Source organism: Nanorana parkeri, unplaced genomic scaffold, assembly GCF_000935625.1.
Source record: "Nanorana parkeri isolate BGI_ZX_2015 unplaced genomic scaffold, ASM93562v1 scaffold129, whole genome shotgun sequence".
Taxonomy (NCBI): Eukaryota; Metazoa; Chordata; class Amphibia; order Anura; family Dicroglossidae; genus Nanorana; species Nanorana parkeri.
This window is the reverse complement of record NW_017306397.1, coordinates 1,812,126-1,832,481: the sequence shown is the minus strand read 5'-3', so window position 1 is coordinate 1,832,481 and position 20,356 is coordinate 1,812,126. Positions and strand designations below refer to the sequence as shown.

The following is a 20,356-nucleotide window of genomic DNA, read 5'->3' as shown; positions in this document are numbered from 1 at the left end:
AGAATAGTAAGACTTACCTGGGGTAGCTAGCGCGGTCATGTCGCCTGACATAAAGATGGACTGTATATTTGCAATAGGAAAGTTATGTTTAAAAGACCAGTGAAGATGAAATGCAGATATTTAGCATAAAACATTGTAAAAACGTATGTATAGAACAGGGGTAGCCAAACCTTGGCCCTGCAGCTGTGGGGAAACCCCAAATCCTATCCTGCCTCTGGAAGTCATGTCTGTGGCTGTCATGCAATGCCTAATGGCATTGTAGTTTTACCACAGCTGCAGGGCTGAAGTTTGGGAACCCTTGCTCTAGAGCCTTGGTTCTCAACTGGTGGGTCCGTGACCCAAAAGGGGGTCGCGACCCCATGTCCAGTGGGTCGCCACATGCCTTCCACTTTTCTAGGTGAGAAGATCCTCAGCCTCCCTCTAGAGCAGCACAGTCAGTTCTCGCACCGAGCAGCCATTTAAAAATATGATGCCCGGTGCCGAGTGTCACCTTGAGGTGGGGTGGGGCTATGGCCGAGAAGGAGCTCCCTCCATATGTGCATTGCTTACAGCTCATCACATTCTGGCTCCCAGGAACCTCTACGGGTGCGCAAGGGAGCTTTACAGGCAATACACATATGGATGGAGCTCCATCACAGCACAGCAGCCCACACCAGACCCCAGGTTGAGGATCCACTCCAGTTTTCGTAATGGCAACCCAAACGCACCGCCCACTCACAGTTCGATCGCCTGCACCGGAAAGCGCAGTACCCCAACATGGAACATTGCAGTGCAACTTGGGTCACGACTTAATGACCAAGGACAAATGTGGGTCCCGAGGTTACACAGGTTGAGAACCACTGCTCTAGAGTAATTTGACGTTGGGTATAGACTAACATACAGGTGAAACTCGAATAATTAGAATATCGTGCAAAAGTAATTGCAGTAAGTGGTGCAAAAGGGGCCCAAACCAAGTACTGAGTACATATGCATGCTTGTACTTTTCAGAGGTCCGATATTGTTCTATGTACAATCCTTGTTTTATTGATTGCATGTAATAATCTACTTTTTTGAGGTTGTGGATTTGGGGTTCTTGGGATTTTCATGAGCTGTAAGCCATAATCATCACAATTATGACAAATCACGGCTTGAACTATCTTGCTTTGCATGTAATGAGTCTATCTCATATATTAGTTTCACCTTTTAAGTTGCATTAGTGAAATAAATGAACTTTGCACGATATTCTAATTATTCGAGTTTCACCTGTATATGTTTGATATAGAAATAACTTGCGCATTTGGATGTCCTTTGATGCACAATAGTTATTCAACATTGATAGGTTGCTAAACCCAAAAACAGAAACATAATATATTGCAGCTTACAGTCCTTAGATAAGATGGCTGCATTATTTTTTTTTTATCTAGTGATCCTGCAAATAACACACTTCCTGTCCTAATGTGGCTGTGGTCACTCACTCCACTGTTTCTATAAGGGAATCAATCATTGTCACACAGGCTGGATGGGAGGATTAGTAGTTTACAGAAGGAAAATAATATTGTTTATACTTTCAGTTTAGCTCACAGAGAGTGACAATAACATTGCATTTCTGGCAAGATCAACAGGTTTTTTTTGTACATGCTGAAAATGTTCTTGGCCTACAAAATAAAAATGAATGCAGCCACCACATCTAAAGAGTGGTACGCTGCGATATGAGACATTCTTATTCTTGGATTAAGATATTCCTTGCCATCTTTTATAGTCATTCTTACATCAGTGATATTAAATACTTGCAGAGAAAACTGCAACGTGAATACTATTTCTATACCACAGTTATAAATTGCTGGTATAGAATACATACAGAAATTCCAATTTGTGTGCCCTCCCTATCCTTTCAGAATGTATGAATATTTGAGCTATCATTGAACTTAAAGTGCCAAACTATGGACATGAATATTTTTACATGATCTTAACAATCAGTTCATGAGCTTTGGAACACACCCTCAATGACCTCTGTAGCTGCATGAACTATAAAGTAATTCATCCTCACAAGGATCACAACAGAGACTTGTGTTGTTTTTCAGTCTGCATACAGCACCTTGTGTTTGTTTAGATTAGATGGCTAACAGGCTGCCAAGTCCCTGCTGGCAGAGAAAATATGGAAAGAGAAACTATTGTTAATCAGATAAGTATAAAGCAAAGATCAGGATAGCACCCCCTGGATGCTGAACTTTCCCAGTAGATTTGGATCATAAAGATCTCCTGTTTTAACACTTTGATGCATTTTCCAAAATATGTTTTAATCATTTCAACTATGAATCTTTCATAAAAGTACCTGGTGGTCCTTGTTCAGGCATGTCCTTATGGGGTCACAACTATCTCCCAATTGTGTTTTGTGTTGTCACCCATGAGCTTCTGGTGGAGACTACAGGTGACCATGGCAGCACTCCTCATGCACACATAGTGTATCGCTCAGCTGTAGATCCTCAAATCATCTCTGAAGTGGTGCTGACACTGTCTGGAGGGTGGCTACTTTTGTTCCCCATGGTCCTTGTGTGTGTTGTCAAGTAGTCACCACTCAAAGTTTGGTCCTGTGATGGACTACAATCTCATGTTTAGTTTACTAATTTTGTATTGAGATTGTAGTCCATCACGGGCATGAGATTGGAATGGTGGCTACTTTACAACACACAAGGACCATGGGGAACAAAAGTAGCCCCCCTCCAGAAAGAAGGACAGTGTCAGCACAAATGTAGAGATGAATTGAGGATCTACAGCTGAGTGATATACGTATAAAATCCTTTTTTGCTAATAGTTCAGGAATGCATTTTAAGGTTTAACTCCTGAGTTTGTCACTTTTTAATGATGGAGCGGGTGTGTGTATACAGGAAGTAGCGGAAGGAGGTTCAAGGAGATCAGCAACAGTAAGATGCAAGTAGTAAAAACAGCAACTTTTTTTTTTTTCCATTAAAAAAAAATATATATTTTTTTAGTAATCTATTTAGAGTTTTGATTTGGTTTCCTTCTTCATTGAAAGCACAGAAGAACCCTGAAAGGTTTATATTCTCAATAATTGTGGTCGCCATGTATGTTTTGTATTCTGAAAAAGCTTAGACTTTTCAGATTTTAACACTTTAAAAAAAAAAAAAAAACTATTCCAACCTGCATTGTCTCTGATAGGTTAGCTGTACCTCTCATTGTTCGTTTCCCTCTTTATTTAATAACAGGAGATCCATGCACTGTTTCCTCCCAGTTGGAGCTGGAAGAAGCTTTCCGGTTATATGAGCTAAATAAAGACTCCGAGCTCCTAATTCATGGTGAGTTAATACCATATTTATCCTCAGTCATTTTAATCAATAGGAAGCGGCTGGTTTGCCGCAGAAAATAATTTTGTGTGAAATATAGGATATTAGCTTTGATATAAAGGTATTGGTAAGACAATAATATGAAATGATTAGGTACTTTAGATACATTTTACAGACAATCAGGATGAGTCTACGTGTATCAGTAGCTGTGCGGTGATATTACAACTCACTAAACACCATGTTATGTTCACAGTGTTTCCTTGTACTCCTGAGAGGCCCGGAATGCCCTGCCTCGGAGAAGACAGTAAGTATGCTCTGTGCTATTTGTCTATATCTTACCCTGATAATACCTAACTTGGCTCATTCATTAAGTATTGTTAGATCATGTTTGATTTATGCTTTAGGAGACCATGCACATGCAGGTTTATTTATAAAACTTGATGTTATACGCTGGGCAGATGATGTTCACACCGCACTAGTGCCCCTAGGTGGTGCCGAGGAGTATAGGAATTTTCTGTACAACTCGGTGCCATCTATGAGAGCTAGTGCCATGCAAACGGCATATAGCTGGGTAGAGGATTTTTAAATCCATTTGTGTAAGTGTTTGTGTTGCCAGTAGCAATCCATATTAGAGTGTGTGTGTTTTCTAGCCAGTAGTAGGAAATTGACAGCTAAAACTAAATTGGTTGCAGCCTGTTAGAGGCTTTAAAAGACAGACCAAAAAATGTCAGTCAAGACATATGTCGGTATTTACCGCTGAACTCCAAGAAAACAGCTAAATTCACAATGAAAACACATGTAACTATGTTGAGTCTTGTAATCCAGACAGCATTACCAGGTCTTTGACACACCCCAGCCTGCTGATTGAATAATAAAGGTTCAGCAGTGCATTGATGATTTACTACAGTGTCCTCTTCACTTTTCTCCTGCCAGCATCGTGTGCATTGAACAGAGTCTGATTTAAGGTTAATAAGTTGCTTACAGTTGCAAATCCCTTTTAATGATTTTGTAACATGGACCTGAACTCAAAGTGAAGATCTGCTATGTCTGCTGAGACACAGGCACTGTGCGTGTCTCTCTAGAATCTCACACTGCAGATATATAGCCGTGAGGTTGTAGGTAGAGGAGCACCTAGGCTCAGGAATTCAAGACAAAAGGCAAATCTTTAAGAGTACTAAACATACAATATCATTTCTAAATATAGCACAATATTCCTCAGATGCAATATAAACAAAACATTCACAGCTGTTTGCTGGATCACATCTCCTAAAGGGAATCTGAGGAATATTGTGCTATATTTAGATATTATATTGTAGGTTTAGTAACCTTTAACACCCTTCATGACCAGTGACGTAGAGTGGAAGTCACTGGCATCAGGGACGTTTAAACAGACTTCCGGCGGTACGATCATCCACCAAACCCCCGCCGTGTTTTCCCGGGCTGCGCTGCCCCTCGTATGGGACGAGGACCGCCTTCTCTGGTGTCAGGGGAAGCTGGGGAGGAGATCAGTGAACCTCCATTCACCGATCCCCTCCGCGTACTAACCGGGAGCGATGCAGATTACATCACTTCTCATTCCCATAGCTGTCAGTGCAGGGTTCCACATATTGGGTATCGCTGCTCATGCCGGAGTGAGAGCAATAATTCTTGGGCCAAAATTTACACGCATCTCTAAACTGATGACCTGTGGGGGCTTTTTTTAAAGCGTTGTCTGGACTTTTTGGGGTACTGAATTTTGTCGCAGACGCACACATTTTCTAACCTGGGAATGTTGGGTATCCATTTGCTCGTAACCGCATCTTTTATATTTTATTTAAAAAATGGGTATTGTATTGTTTTTTGGGTCATTTTAAGTGCATTTTTCACTAAATTTTGGGGTTTGACAAGGAGTTGCGCTAATATCGTGCAACATAAAAACTTGCAACTGCCACCATTTTATTCTATAGGGTCTTGGGTTTCAGAAGATATATAATGTTTGGGGGTCTTAAGTAATTTTCTGCCCTAAAATGTGGATTATATAATGTAAACAAAAAATTAAAAAAAAAAAGCCTCTATCATGAAGGGGTTAAAGGTTAACCTTTTGTTTTGAATTCCTCTGGGAAAATAAGCAGTGCCCTTCCTGAGCCTAGGTGCTCCTGTACCTACAACTTCATGGCTATATATCTGCAGTGTGAGATTCTAATTGGGCACATTGGCATTTGGACTGTGCTTCAGGATGCAATCAGGTTTGTTTGGCACAGATTAATTGTAGTGTTTGTATTGTCATTTGCGATTTCCCTTTTATAAATGACACATAGCTGAGGCAACTAATATGTGATGCAAATTCAGTTTACGATCTGACCTCAGATCAGATCTCTCCTCTTAACTGGAGTAATCTGACAAGTTATCTGGCTTAACCTTTCGTTTACCAGTTGTAGACCTTGTATAAGGCCTATCCATTATATCTCCGTAATACTATGTGTGGCACTAGTCTCCTTACACAAGAAAACCGGGTCCAGCTGACTGATCAGAGCTGTGTCATTAGAGGTGGGCAGGTCTGTTCTGAGGTCTACTTGCCAGAAGTTGTGTATTTCAGTCGCTTGATCCTGCTTTCATTGAGAGAAAGGGGGCCATAAATGCCAAATTTGCTTTTTATACCCACATTTACAATATTGAAGTGTATGTACAAGCCAAATGCACCAGATCAGTACAGGAAATCTCCCAAAATGAAGGGGACTTCCCTTTTAAAGCTGGTCGTCCACTATGCAAATTTTGGCTGGATCCTAAAGAAATTTGCAGAGTGGGTACCGCTGTTGGCACCCTTCTGGCTGGCATTCCTCAATCAGGAGATTGAAGGAGCTGGTTGGAAAATCTTTGAACGAGCGGTGCTTGCAGCCCATCAGCTACAGGCACTGTTAAGTTACCCTGACAGCGGCTGCCAGATCGTAAGCGTTACTGGAGCTAATCTGTTCTGGGGGTTTTTTGTGGGAAAGGGGGTGGTCAGCTTGCAGGTTGAATGAAAAAAATGGGAACTGTATGCTCCAGCTGTTCTGGGAACAGTTCTAAAATGTTGGGTTTTTTCCTCCCTCCCCACTCTATTCAAAATAAAAAAAAAAAAAAGCCTAGTAATACATTTTAAAACTCTGCTTGCTTATTGTTTGTAGTGTTGTATGGTGTGTGGTCACATAGCTATACAAACTCCTTTGATCATTTTATATTGCTGCAAGTAAAAATACAACCCTCAGAGCCATATTGATGTAGGCGAGCAGCATCAGTTTAATGTGTACACTGTAAACACTGCCATATCAATATGTTTACAGCCTAGAGCTATTGAAGAATTAAAAATCAGTGCTTCCAGAAATGTTTGCATGGTCCAGTTGTTTATAAGTGTATCAGGTGAAATCATATTTTTATTGGCCACCCTGAGTGCATCAGACACCCCCTTGTCTTCCAAGAGCAGGATTGATCGGTTGGATCTTCTCAGCTGAACCCTACTATTTTTCTACTGATACAGGCTAGGATGTCTGCTGAACGCTCTGTCTCCTTCCCCCATAGGCACAAATATGCTTATTTACCCAATGGAAACAAGTAGGTTTTGTAAAACAATCATTTATAACAAAGATTGTTCAGCAGCCAGATTGTGCATACATGGCGATGCTTTAGGGTGGTTGCCTTTCATATGCTATATCATCTACCAAGTGCTAAGACTTTGTTTACAAGGCTTTCCATGCAGAACAAATACTATAGCATTATTACAATGGAGAAAACTGATTTCTATTTTATTTATTTTAATTTTTTTAATGATTAGAATCCATCTATAGACGTGGAGCAAGAAGATGGCGAAAGCTGTACTGTGCAAATGGTCACACATTCCAAGCGAAGAGATTTAACAGAGTATGTATTGCTTCTTGATGGCGCTTCAGAATGTACTAAACGCATTACTGTTCTGTTATACATGTTCACCCTGAGGATTGCTTCATTTCTCTAATTTGTAATTAAGATAGAGAAGAAAGTGTTTTTAATATTTAACATATGTCTGTACTGAAATAGTGGTGTTGCTTGCACGTATTACAAGTTGAATAGAGCACAGACACACACATTTATGTACAGGAACTCATTCCATCTTGGATTACTGTAGTAATTGGTGCATGTAAAGTCCATGTTTCTGCACACCTGCAGTGTTCTTGTCATGTGCAGGTTGTGTACTGCAGAAAAAAAATGTACTGTGTCTATTGAATGTCTGCTCTCCTTAGATTCACTGCAGACAGCTGACTGTGTATGAGTCTTATGCCGACAGTCTGTTAAAATGAAATGTTTTCATGTGTTTTCTCTTCTTTCAGCGAGCGCATTGTGCCATCTGCACCGACCGGATATGGGGGCTAGGACGGCAAGGTTATAAATGTATTAACTGTAAGCTGTTGGTTCATAAAAAATGCCACAAGCTTGTTAGCATCGAGTGTGGGCGACATACAGTAGCTGTAAGTAACAATACATGTCACATGAAGAAGAATGATGTCAAGAGAAATGTTTTGCATTATCCTATTTATGTTGACCTTCATCAGGCCAATAGATGAGCTGTATTAGTTTTCAGACAAAGCAGTCCTTTCATGGTCTTATGAGTATAATGCAGCTTTAACTATGTGTAAGGTATCTGTAAACATAAGTGGATCACTGGCAAAGTTTTGCTGGATTGTGTGACATTTATTTTGACAGTTGGTATCTGCAGACACCCCTTGCTGAGCATTGTTGGTGAAAATGATCAATTGATATTTTGGCCAATACCCATCATTCTTGGCTAGAGGAAGAGGCGGTAGGTGTCTGCTTCCCATTCTCCATATCATGTATTATAGGTGTCTAATCTTGTTTTTTTTTTTTTTTTTTTGTTTCAAAAAATAATTTTTCAGCATTTGAATTGTGTTCCCCCATATCTCATGTCTGCCTTTTTTTGGCCAGCTTTAAGTAAAAAGGATCTAACTAAGAAAGCTATACCCTAAAAGACTAGCCACTAGTATTACCTGTGTTCTCCCTGTTGCTGTTTTCCCCCCATTACGGACTACTTCCCATGCCTTGTTTTGCACTGTCCAAGGGAACGTATAGGCAAAGCAATTGACAATGATCCTTTAACCAGAAATAATTTTTTGAGCCTAATGGCTTTGCTTGGGTAGCCAGTGTGTTCCTGGGGTCAGAAAATCCCCCCTAGTGTCTAAAGTACTTAGAGCAATGGAAAGCTCCTGGAAATAAATCTCAGGCAGGATGTTAAACATTAAATGTTCGTGCCTTAGGCAGCAGCTGCACAGCAAATTTTTCCTTTTCCCACCTTCGGTTCAACTGTGTGTTTTTTTATAATCACTGGAAAACATGTATTCCTTAAATGCATGATGCAGGGAGAATTGTGTATTAAAAGAGAAAGTAGCTGGAATCTGGAGTAGAATAAACAGCTGCCATGAAATGGCCTCCACAAGTGTTTTGTGATTGATTTGAGAATAGTCAGTCGTCAGCCCTCATCCTATTCAGCTCTCTATATTGCTGGATTAGGCTTGTGTCAAATACAAGGCATTCATTTCCTGCAGAAAATGTCATGTTGACCTGGTATAAAGAAAAAAACTAAAGGTTACCAGTGGTTCATTATGCAGTCTTGGTGTCATCTTAGGCCTGGATTCACACATCTGTGTTTTTCAATCGGTAAAGTAACAGCACAAGGTGTGTGTTTTTGACAACCACACCAATGATGTAAAAAGCAGGGTATGTTAATACACTAAACTGAGATGCAGAGGTGTAAATGTTGTTCGTGACCTACATCACATCTTCTCTTCTAGTACTGGAAACACCTGAGCTTGCCTTATCTTTGATAGTGGTCAATATTCTGCAGCAAGTTGATGATGGTTCGCAATTGTGCACGGCAGGATAGCCAGTATGGTATTGGCCTTCATCCTTGGGCTCCGCTCACAGATAAGGGGTTCTTCACTAAAGGGTGAAGAGTTTGGAGAAGGCAGGAGAAGTTAACAATCTAGGACAACATAGCTGATTTGGAAAAATTCTGCAATTCAGCTCACTTTCCGTTTCGGCTATGTTGTCTTAAAGTGCTACAAAATTAGGGATGCACTAATACCAATACCAGTATCTGTGCCGATACTGATATTTGTGCAAGTACTCGTACAAATGCTCCGATACTTATCCCGATACCGGAAATTCAGGTCAGATGGATATTTCCTCTGACCTGCAGTGCCATGAAAGAACATGGAGCTGGCCAATCGGCATCAAGCCGGCCAAACAGCATTGTAATGGCCGGCTTGACAGGTAATGACCCGGCTTCCTGATTGGGCGGAAGCCGGCTTCCTAGGCAATCAGCATGGAGCCAGTCAAACCACATGAAGCCAGCTTCCCGGCCAATCAGGAAACTGAGCAGTGGGAAATGACCCATCTCCTGGCTTCCTGATTGGCTGGGAAGCTGGCTCGATGCTATCGGAAGTACCGGTACTCTGTATGGGCGACTACTAAAATTTTAATATCGGTACTCATGCTCGATACCGAAAAACCGGTATCGGTGCATCCCTATACAAAACGTTCAAGACAAGGAATCCCATTCATTTCTATGACCCCGGCTCACACTTGAGCGTTTTGTCGCACTGCGATTCCCATTGATTTTTATGGGGCCAAAAAGTAGCTCATGTACTTTTTCTAGCGATAGGCGTTTTTGTGCTTGCGACAAAACGCACAGGTGTGTACAGGGGCCAGAGAAATGAATGGGGTGCCTTGTCTTGAGCGTTTTGTCACACTTACATTCGAGCGTCAAAATGCTTAGGAGTGAACAGGGACTTAGTTGTCAAACTGTTGCCTTCCGAGGAAGAAAATAAGATTAGTTGGAAGGTTTTGTTTCCTATTCAGGTGAACATGGAATACCCTGCAAATCCCCAAACCAAATGTTAATTGTATTCATGCATTGTATATAATTAAGTTTGGGAATATGATTAGTTCAGAGGGTGATCAGCCAGAAATAATGCATAGAGTTGAAGCTTATGCTCGGAGTACCATCCCGGGCCCATAATTGCTTTCATTCAACGCTGCTAATATTACATGCTAATACCTTGCTTATTGGTAATTTTATGCTCCATGCTTTCATAAAATATTTACTAGCCAATTTCACTGATTTGATCCTTGTTTGTTTAGCCCTCATAAGAGTTTTTTCACAGACAACTATGTGAATTAATTGTTTTTGTAGGTCATCCTAGCAGTTATTTGCTATAGTGGGAACTGCTGCAAACCATGTTATTTGTGTGTGTGAATAATTTATGTCATATTAATGTGAACAAAGCTTTAATGCATACACAGGCTTGTTTCATTAGGTGCATTCGGGATCTTTTATGCTGTATAACTGTTCTGTAGACAACCGGGGGAGGGCATAAAAATTAATTTGAGAATTATTTACTATGAAAGTGTAAATGTACAGTGCCCTATGCAACAAATAGACAATTGCATTTAATACATGCAGTATATCATAGGCAAATGTCTAGTTAATATACATAAATATAGCTATTGTTAGTTGTAGCTAAATGATGAATGTGTATATTACAGAATGACATATACAGTTGTATTACTTGCAGGAGTCCATCATTCCAACAGATCCACCAACTATACATCCTGAACATCATGAGTCAGGTAACATGACCGGCTGTAATTTAGATAGACTAGGCACTAACAATTTTGTATATTTTTTTCTGTTATCATTACGGTCGGGTACTGACAGAGACAGACTTTCAGTCAAAGCGATACTCTTGGCCAGTGGTGGCGAACCTTGGCACTCCAGCTGTTCCAAAACTACAAATCCCAACATGCATCTGCCTCCGGGAGTTATATCTGTGGCTGTCAGAGCCTTGCAATGCCTCATGGGACTTGTAGTTCCAAAACAGCTGGAGTGTCGAGGTTCGCCACCACTGCTCTAGGCAGACAGCTACTGCTGTGCTCTTATTAGATAACCCACAGTGCTCTGAGAATCCTTTGTTTGAAGTGCCAATTTGTAAAAAAAATAATTTTTTAAAATAAAGATAACGTGATATAAAACATCAATCTTAAAACTTAATGAGCACATGTATTTGTGATCTATCTTATACAATATATACTTTCTAATAGTTTTCTGAGTTATTTTTAGATAGCAGTGATGTGACATCTGAGAAATGTACTTTGTTTAAAATAATAATGACCTCAAAATCTGCTCTACATCACATGACTCCTTTTTGAGAGCTTTCCCATTGTATTTGTTAGCCATTCTTAACTAAATAGAGCTCTCAGGAGGTAGGTTTTATTCCCGGACAAGTATATTTCTGTGTCTTTCTGCTTACATGCACAGTTGTGACCAATAGGTTTTTTAAGAGCACCAGTTCTGTAGTAGTAGACCTGGTCTTTATGTAGACCTAACTCTGTTAGGGGCAGGGTAGAGTAGTGGTTCCTGGTTTTACTGGAAAGGCCATTTTTAAGGCATTATGCCTTGCCTTTTACCATGGCAGTTTTGGCAGTAAAAAGGCATGCATGCATGCATGCATTCAGGAACACTCAGCTTACATTTGAATAATTTTTTCAGTTCCTTTCGGCCCTTTTCTGAGCCCCTTTGGCAGTACCATTGCTTTGTATAATGGAAATGAGCAGTTCAAATGCAATCAAATTTCCATTTACAACTCCTTAGGCTTAACTGGCTGTGGCATACGTACCCACGTCACAAAGATCTAGGCAGCTGCTGTTCAACTCTCTTTTTACCACATATTGTGTTTTTCTTTATATAGTTATTTTATGATGCTAAAAAGACCTGACAGATTTACTTTAATATTGGCATTTCAGCATACACTAAACTGGCAATTAAATATTTGATTTGCTATCTCAGAATTAACAAACCTTTACATTGAGTTGGAGCTCTTAGTATATTTTCCCCTGGTCAGGCTCCCCATTGGTGAAAATAACAGATCTCTTTTGGGAGATCCCCTGACAGATCTCCTGGCCCATGGTGTCACCGACTATGGCTCTGGTTTGCATTCTGGTGGCATCATGCTGATTGGCAGCCATTTATTCTGCTACAGTCTCCTACAAGAGCAGCAAGTGGATACCATAGCAACCAGATTTGGAAATGTGCGCACCTTGTATTTTGAGTTGCTCTCAAAGCTATCTGACCCAATAGTAAATGCAGTGTTAAAGTAGAACAGAGAATAATGTTTTTATGATGGGTATTCAGCAAATATACTTCTCTGATACGTGGTTGTAAACTATAATGTCTGCTTTTCAGAACCACCATTTCGACACAGGAGTCAGGATAATATGGACCAGGATGGGGAAGAAAAAGAGGTAAATGGATTTAAAAGAGAGGTTCTTGTAGTTGTATTGTGCGACTTCTCTGTGGGTGTTTTGAGTGAACCTTTTTTTTTAATTAAAGTTTTCTATTTTCTAAAGGCTGACGGTTGACCATTGCTTGGTTGTTTGTGCAGTGCTATGACATACCTCAAGATGAAAAAAGAGAAATAGACCTTAATGGCACACCGTGCGGAGGAAATTGCACTTTCACTGCTGTATTGCAAGAAGAAAAGAAATTGCTTTTGTAATACAGCAGTGACCCCTAATCCATGCTATCATCTAGCTGTTACGTTTATGATCCCATGTCATTTGTTAAATGGGATGTATTACGTTTTCATGGAGAAGCTTTCTGTGCTGGTGGATAAATTGAAGGTTCTGGGATTTGCTCAGTTCCAAAGATATGCTAAAGTTGCTGTTAAAGTTGTGGGTGTTGTCAGTTTTAATATTGCTATGCAGAAAAAGCAGTGGGCATTATGCATCAAGTGTCGGCCACCCATAGTGGCCTGTCTGATCCCCTCCCTATTGTAAGAGCACAAAAATTACAGCAAGGGGTTGCTATAGGTTACACTCGCATTTTTTTCATATAGGACACCCAATGTGATTCCTTGTAGTAGTAGTAAGGAGACTGCACTTCTTTTATATAGGACACCCAATGCGATTTCTTGTAGTAGTAAAGGGAACACACTTCTTTCATATAGGACACCAATGCGATTCCTTGTAGTAGTAAGGGGAATGCACTTCTTTCATATATTACACCCAATGTGATTCCTTGTAGTAGTAAGGGGAACACACTTCTTTCATATAGGACACCCAATGTGATTCCTTGTAGTAGTAAGGGGAACACATTTGGCATCTGTGCTGGACTTACAATAGCTATTGCAATTGGGCAATAGCAAAGAGAAACGTTTACATCCCCACTAGGATATCAGGCAAATATACCTTCTTTGTATGTAAATCTTTAAACAAAGTCATAAAAATGTTTAGGCAACACCACCATCAATATGAAAAGCAGGGAAACGCTGTGTTTTATATATCTCATGCACTCCGCATTTGTACCCACTGTATCCACCTGCTATCCGGCTTTTCCGAGGGCTATCCGACTGTATCCTAATGGATACGAGTGGGAAATACACCCCAAAGAAGCTCCTGTACTTCTTTGGGCGTAGGGCGTTTTTCATCGCGTTCCTGCGTGCCACAAAACGCCCAGGTGGGAACCATGCCCATAGGCAATTAATGGTTTTCACATGTTGAGCGTTTAACAGCTCGTAGGAACGCGCTGTAAAACGCCCAGGTGTGAACAAGGCTGAGTGTTATTCTCCAATGCTACCACATACCAATGAAGGTTCCTCTTCTTAAAATAGCATTCAGGGTATAAAATTAAATTATATTTTCTGCCTTTCAAACTAAGTTTGTGTATGTCCTATGTAGAAATCGGTCCTGCATCGTCTTGTTTTTCTTTGATATTACCGGTGAGCTAATTTTCTGCAGTGTATCTTGCCAATTACTATCTGTAAGCTTGGTTAGATCTACCAGCACTGGAAGTTGCAATTAACTCTTAGGCTTGTCTTAAGTAGCTTCTGGGTGTCTGGGCAGCTTCTGAATTATTTAATAGTAAAATGCACCGAAAACACATGTGATAAAATCCTTTTTTTTTACAAATTTATTGCTCATTTTTTTTAATGTGTTTTTTTTCTTTGTAGGGCACATAAAGGGTCAAATACCTTTTTTTTTTTTTTTTTAAACTAAAAACTTTTTTGCACTTTTTTTTTGTCTTCTGCTGCATAAAAATGTAGCATGCTTACAGTTTTTCTTAACACAAATCAAAGCACCAGTGTGGTTTGAGCAGAGCACATAGACATAATTTGAGCTCATGCGCTGAGTCTGCGTTTATTAATGCAGATACATGCAGCTCAACGCGCCTTCTGTGTACAAGCTCTTAAAATGCATATGCATTACTCTATTTAGTCACATTGCTCTGACAAAGGCATTGATTATTATTCAGGCAGAGTTGTTGATAGGTGTGTTTTTTGTTTTGTTTTTTTGGAGTGTCATTCTCCCAAACCTTTTCAGTAGAGATCACTTGGTCAGTGCTTTAGTGGCACTCTTTGCATAACCTTGACGTGAGGGTCTGTGCCTGCTTTAAATGGTCTCTTTTTAAAAGGAGAAAGTTTTCCCCCCATCTTTAGAACCTGCCCCTTAATACGCTGTGCCGATTTAGAATAGCCTGATGGTAACTGTGGTACTAAAACAATAAACAGTCTTGATTACACATTTTTCATTACATGAAGACATTGTCCAAGTAGGACTCCAGTTATCAGAGCTTCTTACCCAACATACATTTAGTAATAAAACTGAAAACTCTTTTATTGTTTTCTTTTATTAACGCTGGATGGGTTTTGTTCTTGGAAGGAAAACCACTTAATTACCTGGAGTTACATTAGAATTTGCATAGTTTTTGTGCTAAAAGTGGCCAACTGGATTGATGTGTGAACAAAGGTGGCCCTGTCAACCATCCCAGATTCCTTCTTTAATTTGAATCCTAGATGTATTGGTTCCTATGGGTGGCAGCTTCAGTTTTCAAGAACATGTCAAACTCTTCTGACATCTGATGTGCCCATAGACTACCTTCAAAGTAGTACATTGAATGTGTTTCCTTCATTGTATGAACACAGAAATGTCATGGTTCTTCTCTTTAGCTTCAGACATGGATATCTTTCTTTTCCTACCATAATGCATTGTGTGTGCTGAATTGCTGGGAAGCTTTCTTTTTTAATCGTTGTTCTTTCATGAGTAGCATTGTTCCTGCATTGTTCTCTCCTCGTCCTGCTGAACACAATGTCAGTAGCTACAAAATGCTGCTGTTATATTGGATAACACTTTTTATCTTTTTCTTTTTGAATGTGATCTCTTTGCAGGCTAGGAACAGCAGAGAGAGCGGTAAACCCCCCTCCAGCCTGGGTTTGCAGGATTTCGACTTGCTCAGAGTTATTGGAAGAGGCAGCTATGCCAAAGTACTGCTGGTGAGGTTAAAGAAGACCGAACGGATCTATGCAATGAAAGTGGTCAAAAAAGAATTGGTCAATGACGATGAGGTAGGCATCTAGTTATTTGTCTTTTAAGGAATATACTGTAACATTGCATATGCTTGTATTCTTATAGATTTTAAACTTTTTTTTTTTTACATTCCTAACTTGAGTTTTCACTAGATTTATGTTGCAAGGGCATAATTTAATGTTTTGGATTGTAATGTTTTCCCACCTACAGTTTAATATGTGATCTACATAAGGGGAGGCTGCTTACTGGTGTTTATAGACAGATCGTTCAGATTTATAAATAAAAAATATACCTCTAGCTGCATATTTGAACATAGACAAACAGCTAAATGGGTGTATTGATCCCGGAATCAAGCATTTTTTAATGTCTGCAACTGTGCATGATTAAATTATTTTTTAAAGAGATTTGTTTAGGAAATCAATAGTTCAGTAGATGGGAGCGTTAAAAAAAATATTTTCCTGTGTGCATCACGTATGATTGCATGTGGCTGTGTGAATAATCGCTTATTGCTTTGTCAAAGGTAGGGTCAAAAATGCTTCCATCATCTAGGATGCAACTCATTTTGTGCACTTATATTCTATTTATGAGCTGGAATTTATCTTCCCAATACCATATCATATGAAAGAATATTTATATTCCTGTTTCTCATTTAGGACCCAATTCTGAATAAGAAGGGTACATTTTCTGCATTTTATCCGGGGTCATATGTGTCACCTGTTTCATCCTTTCTTTGTCTGATATTACTATTGAGCTAAATTCTTTCACTCTATCTTGTCATTCACTCCAGCACTGAAAGCTGCACTGAACTCTTTTAGCTTTTCCTAGGTAGTTGGTATGGCTCTCATAAGGAGTGCCGTTGTTTACATGGGTGATTGTCAGTACAAAATATATCCTGTTGACTTAATTCTACTCAAAATCATTATTGGTAACTTCAAACACAGATCTACATTTGTCCTGAAGGTGACCGACCAACAGAAAGTTAGGTTGGTGAAATTGTATAGATCCCTAGAAATAACTAAGATATTTAAAATTGTGAGACATACTGTATAGTAATGATGATGGTGTTGCTAGTTTACATGCAACCAGACCCTTAAGTGAAGTCAAGGGTCATATTTTAACAGCCCGCAAAAACTAGGGTAAATAGGGCTGTGGATAGGGGACACCCTTGCCTTGTGCCTCTCTGGAGAGGGAAGGGTTCAGATAAATATGAAGCCTGACTGATCAGAATGCCCTTCTATGAGAAAGAAAGTAAAAACATAGACAAAAGGGGTGGCTTTGGATATACTATACTTGGACTTTGTTCAAGTGTTTGACATGGTTCCCTACACATGACTAATATGTAAGACAGGATCTATTTGCTTAGAATGTTCAGTCTGTAAATGGATAGGAAGCTGGCTTAAAGACGTTTTAGCGGTGTACTCCAAGGGTTCATTTTTGGACTTTAAGGCTCCATTCACACCTGCGGATGGTGCCAATTGCTGCAGGCGGGAGGTACTATATAATCCAATGACATCTGCCACCTCCCACAACTGTTCACCAGTAATCTCTCAGGCTGCGCTTACATGCAGACGATCGCACCTGGACACAAACGGTTTGCGTTCAGGTGCGATGGTCCGCAGTTAATTTTTGCATAATTAAAAAAAGTTTGTGAGTTGAATACTACTTTAGTCAAATATATTTCTGCCATGTTCACATTTTCCCTTTGCCTTGTAAACCGTTCAGGAAATGTTCAGGATAGTATTGAGCATACAGCTCAAATATCTCTTTGAAGGATGTGTGGTTCTAACATGTTTTGTTACAGAGGTGAAAAATCTTCCTGTCGGTGATCAGATTAATGTTACGTGTACAGTCATCGAAGAAGGAACAGTTTTATGAATGCTGTAATATTGATTGCTAACAGTACTTGGCTATACTAAGTACCAGACCATAGCTCTGCTGTTCCCTCCTCCAATCTGGGTGGACAAGTCCAGCACACTCCATACTACCTTACAGTACTAGGCAGACACGGGGTATGGTATAAACTCTGAAAACAGAAAATGTAAAAGCAAGGGCTTCTTGTGTAGTTGGAGAACCGAGGCAGGAAATATGACTTCCTGAAGACAGTACAACACAAGGGGAACATTAAAATAAATGTCCTAGAACTTTATTTTATGTAAACTATATTATACAAATCAAATTGACACCAGTGTTCATTATTTTTATTGTTTTGTATACAGCTGCTAACACTGCCTTGAGAGACATATGGAAGCTGCCATGGCTATCCTCTCTTTCTAAAAAGCTATCTGTCTGACTGTTATGCTGACCCAAGTTCTTCAGTACTTTGGGTCACAAGTATAGAGATGAGCACTTTTGATTTTCTGTTCAGCATATGTGTTCCGAGTTGGTGACTCAAATAGTATTTAAACCAGTGGGTCAGCATACCAGCCTGGCACATAGTGTTCTTAGAGGGTCTACAATGGCAGTTATCCAATTTCTTTTCATGACTGGTTTACTGTAATATATTCATATCTATTGCAGTCTGATTGTAAATCTCCTTGTGCAATGGTAGTGTGTATGACCATCATTGCTTTGCATTACATGTTTCTGAATACCTACACAAGCAGTTCTTGGTAGTGACATATGTCTGTCTATGTTCAGACATATGGTATTTATTTTTATTTTATTACGCATATTTATATAGCGCTGACAAGTCTACACAGTGCTTTACATTGCACATTCCCATCACTCCATGCCCTTGAGGAGCTTACAATCTAAGGTCCCTATCTCACATGCGTACAGGGCCAATTAAGACAGGAGCCAAATAAACTTCCAAGCATGCCTTTGGAGTTTGGGAGGAAAACTAAGTACCCAGAGGAAAGCCATGCAAGCACAGGGAGAACATGCAAATTCCTTGCAGATAGTGTTCTGATCGGGATTTGAACTGGGGACCCCCAGTGCTGCAAGACGGTGCAAACTACTAAGCCACTGTTTCGCCTACTGTTAACTGTACTCTACATTAACTTGTGATGCCATTCTCAGTGGCAAGCACGATGTCCCTGGCTCTGTGTTTATTGATATTGGAGATTTTTAGGACTATAAATATTCTGTGTATGTTTTTTTAGCTCACAATTATATTTGATCAAAAGTGAAGCTATTAGAGGATTTCTTGTCAATTTTGCAGTTCAGGATTGAGTTTGTGATCCTTATAAACAGATGTAAATCATGTGCTCTTTCATGTGCTCTTGGAAAGTATGGGAGGTATTGTGTAAATGAGAATCTTCACCTGCCACAAAGTGATATTACACCTCTAAACCACACTCCAAGAAGTGTCTAAGCAGTTCAGACGACCCTAATGCTTTCATATCTGGTAATGTGCTAGCACTCTGTTTTCAAAGCCTTTGTGGCCTGGCCAGGGATACCGTAGTGTTCACTGAGAATAGTGGAGCTGTACACAGAATACTGGGCATATGCCGTATTTTTGACAGATATGACCTTCTCAAACATTTTGTAATGATAGTGAGCTGGTGTATCACCAAAGGAAATCTCACCGCTCCAATTCCTTAGGCGCCAGCAGGACTCCCTAGGTGCTGGTCTAATAGGTGCGCCTCCACCTTGGAATGTAGTAGTATAGAAACAGACCTCACTATCCAGAGAATTCCAATGCTTCAGACTTTATTGAAATTCACAGCAAATACAGTATATCAGTGAATAAAGGTGTATAAAGCAACAAATGCCAGCACTGCACACCCCCAACCAACTACAACCTCCTATTTGTTGCTTTATACACTTTTATTCACTGATATACTGGATTTGCTGTGAATTTCAATAAAGTCTGCAGTATTAGAATTCTCTGGATAGTGAGGTCTGTTCGTATACTGCTGAACTGGTGTATTAGTTCAGAAACCATTGATGCTAAGTAAATTGCTCACACGCATCAGTCTGATTTGTACAATCTCCAAATACTTTGCACAGCGTGTTCTGCTTTAATGGCACCAAATGCACATGTGTGTTAGCTGCCAAGGCACCTACAGTACCTGCTTGGACCTACAGTATGCATGCAGCAAATGTTGTGGTGCGCTGCATTGTTGAAAATGCTTTTCCACGTTTTTCGTGACTTAAAGAGGAACTCCAGGAATTTGCAAAGTTGGGGCTATCCCGCCTGCACTGCAAAGTTTTTTTAACTGCATGTCTTGTCTAGGGATCGCAAATAAAGAAGATATACTTGCCTGATCCTCCGCCTGACCAGCCCCTGCAGTCTCTTCTCCCCCAGGCTCCAGCAGTCTAAGGATCTGTGACGGCATCACGTCTAATACAATGTATTAGACATGAAGATGCCGAGGGACATGCCACAGCTGGCGTGGAGGGGGAGAGAAGTGAGCTGTTAGTGATAGGGTGAGTGCATCTTTATTATCACGCCTAGAGAAAAACAAGCATTTAACCCTTGCAGTGCAGAGGGAAGGGGGCTGCTAGCCTACTGCAAGCATTACATTTTCAAACTTCTGGAGATCTTTAAAGTATGCCACCAAATGCATGATCTGCCTTTAACGTATTGCACCGAATACATCAACACATGTGCGTTAATGCATAGAGAAGTGTGAAGCAGCTCTTACTTTTTTGGTGTTTTGTGTTTTTCATTTGCTTTTGGGATTATTTAGATCAAGGACTAAAACAATGATTATTATTGCAGAATGAGTGAGAATCAAAGGCATGAATTCAACTGGGTAAATTTT

General features: G+C 40.0%; 1 protein-coding gene across 4 annotated transcripts in view; it reads left to right on the top strand.

Annotated features, from left to right (window-relative positions):
- The window catches only part of PRKCI (protein kinase C iota), an 83,343-nt gene that overhangs the window by 37,204 nt on the left and 25,783 nt on the right, over positions 1-20,356 (top strand). Inside the window, exons 3-10 of one of the 4 annotated variants that reach the window (XM_018553763.1) lie at positions 3,204-3,293; positions 3,535-3,585; positions 7,069-7,154; positions 7,601-7,738; positions 10,862-10,907; positions 11,669-11,693; positions 12,548-12,587; positions 15,509-15,685. In XM_018553763.1, the coding sequence (XP_018409265.1) occupies positions 3,204-3,293; positions 3,535-3,585; positions 7,069-7,154; positions 7,601-7,738; positions 10,862-10,907; positions 11,669-11,693; positions 12,548-12,587; positions 15,509-15,685 (653 nt within the window). Of the gene's footprint in view, positions 1-3,203; positions 3,294-3,534; positions 3,586-7,068; positions 7,155-7,600; positions 7,739-8,425; positions 8,429-10,846; positions 10,917-11,668; positions 11,694-12,528; positions 12,588-15,508; positions 15,686-20,356 lie in introns of all 4 variants that reach the window. The other 3 variants (XM_018553762.1, XM_018553761.1, XM_018553760.1) reach the window with 3 other exon arrangements.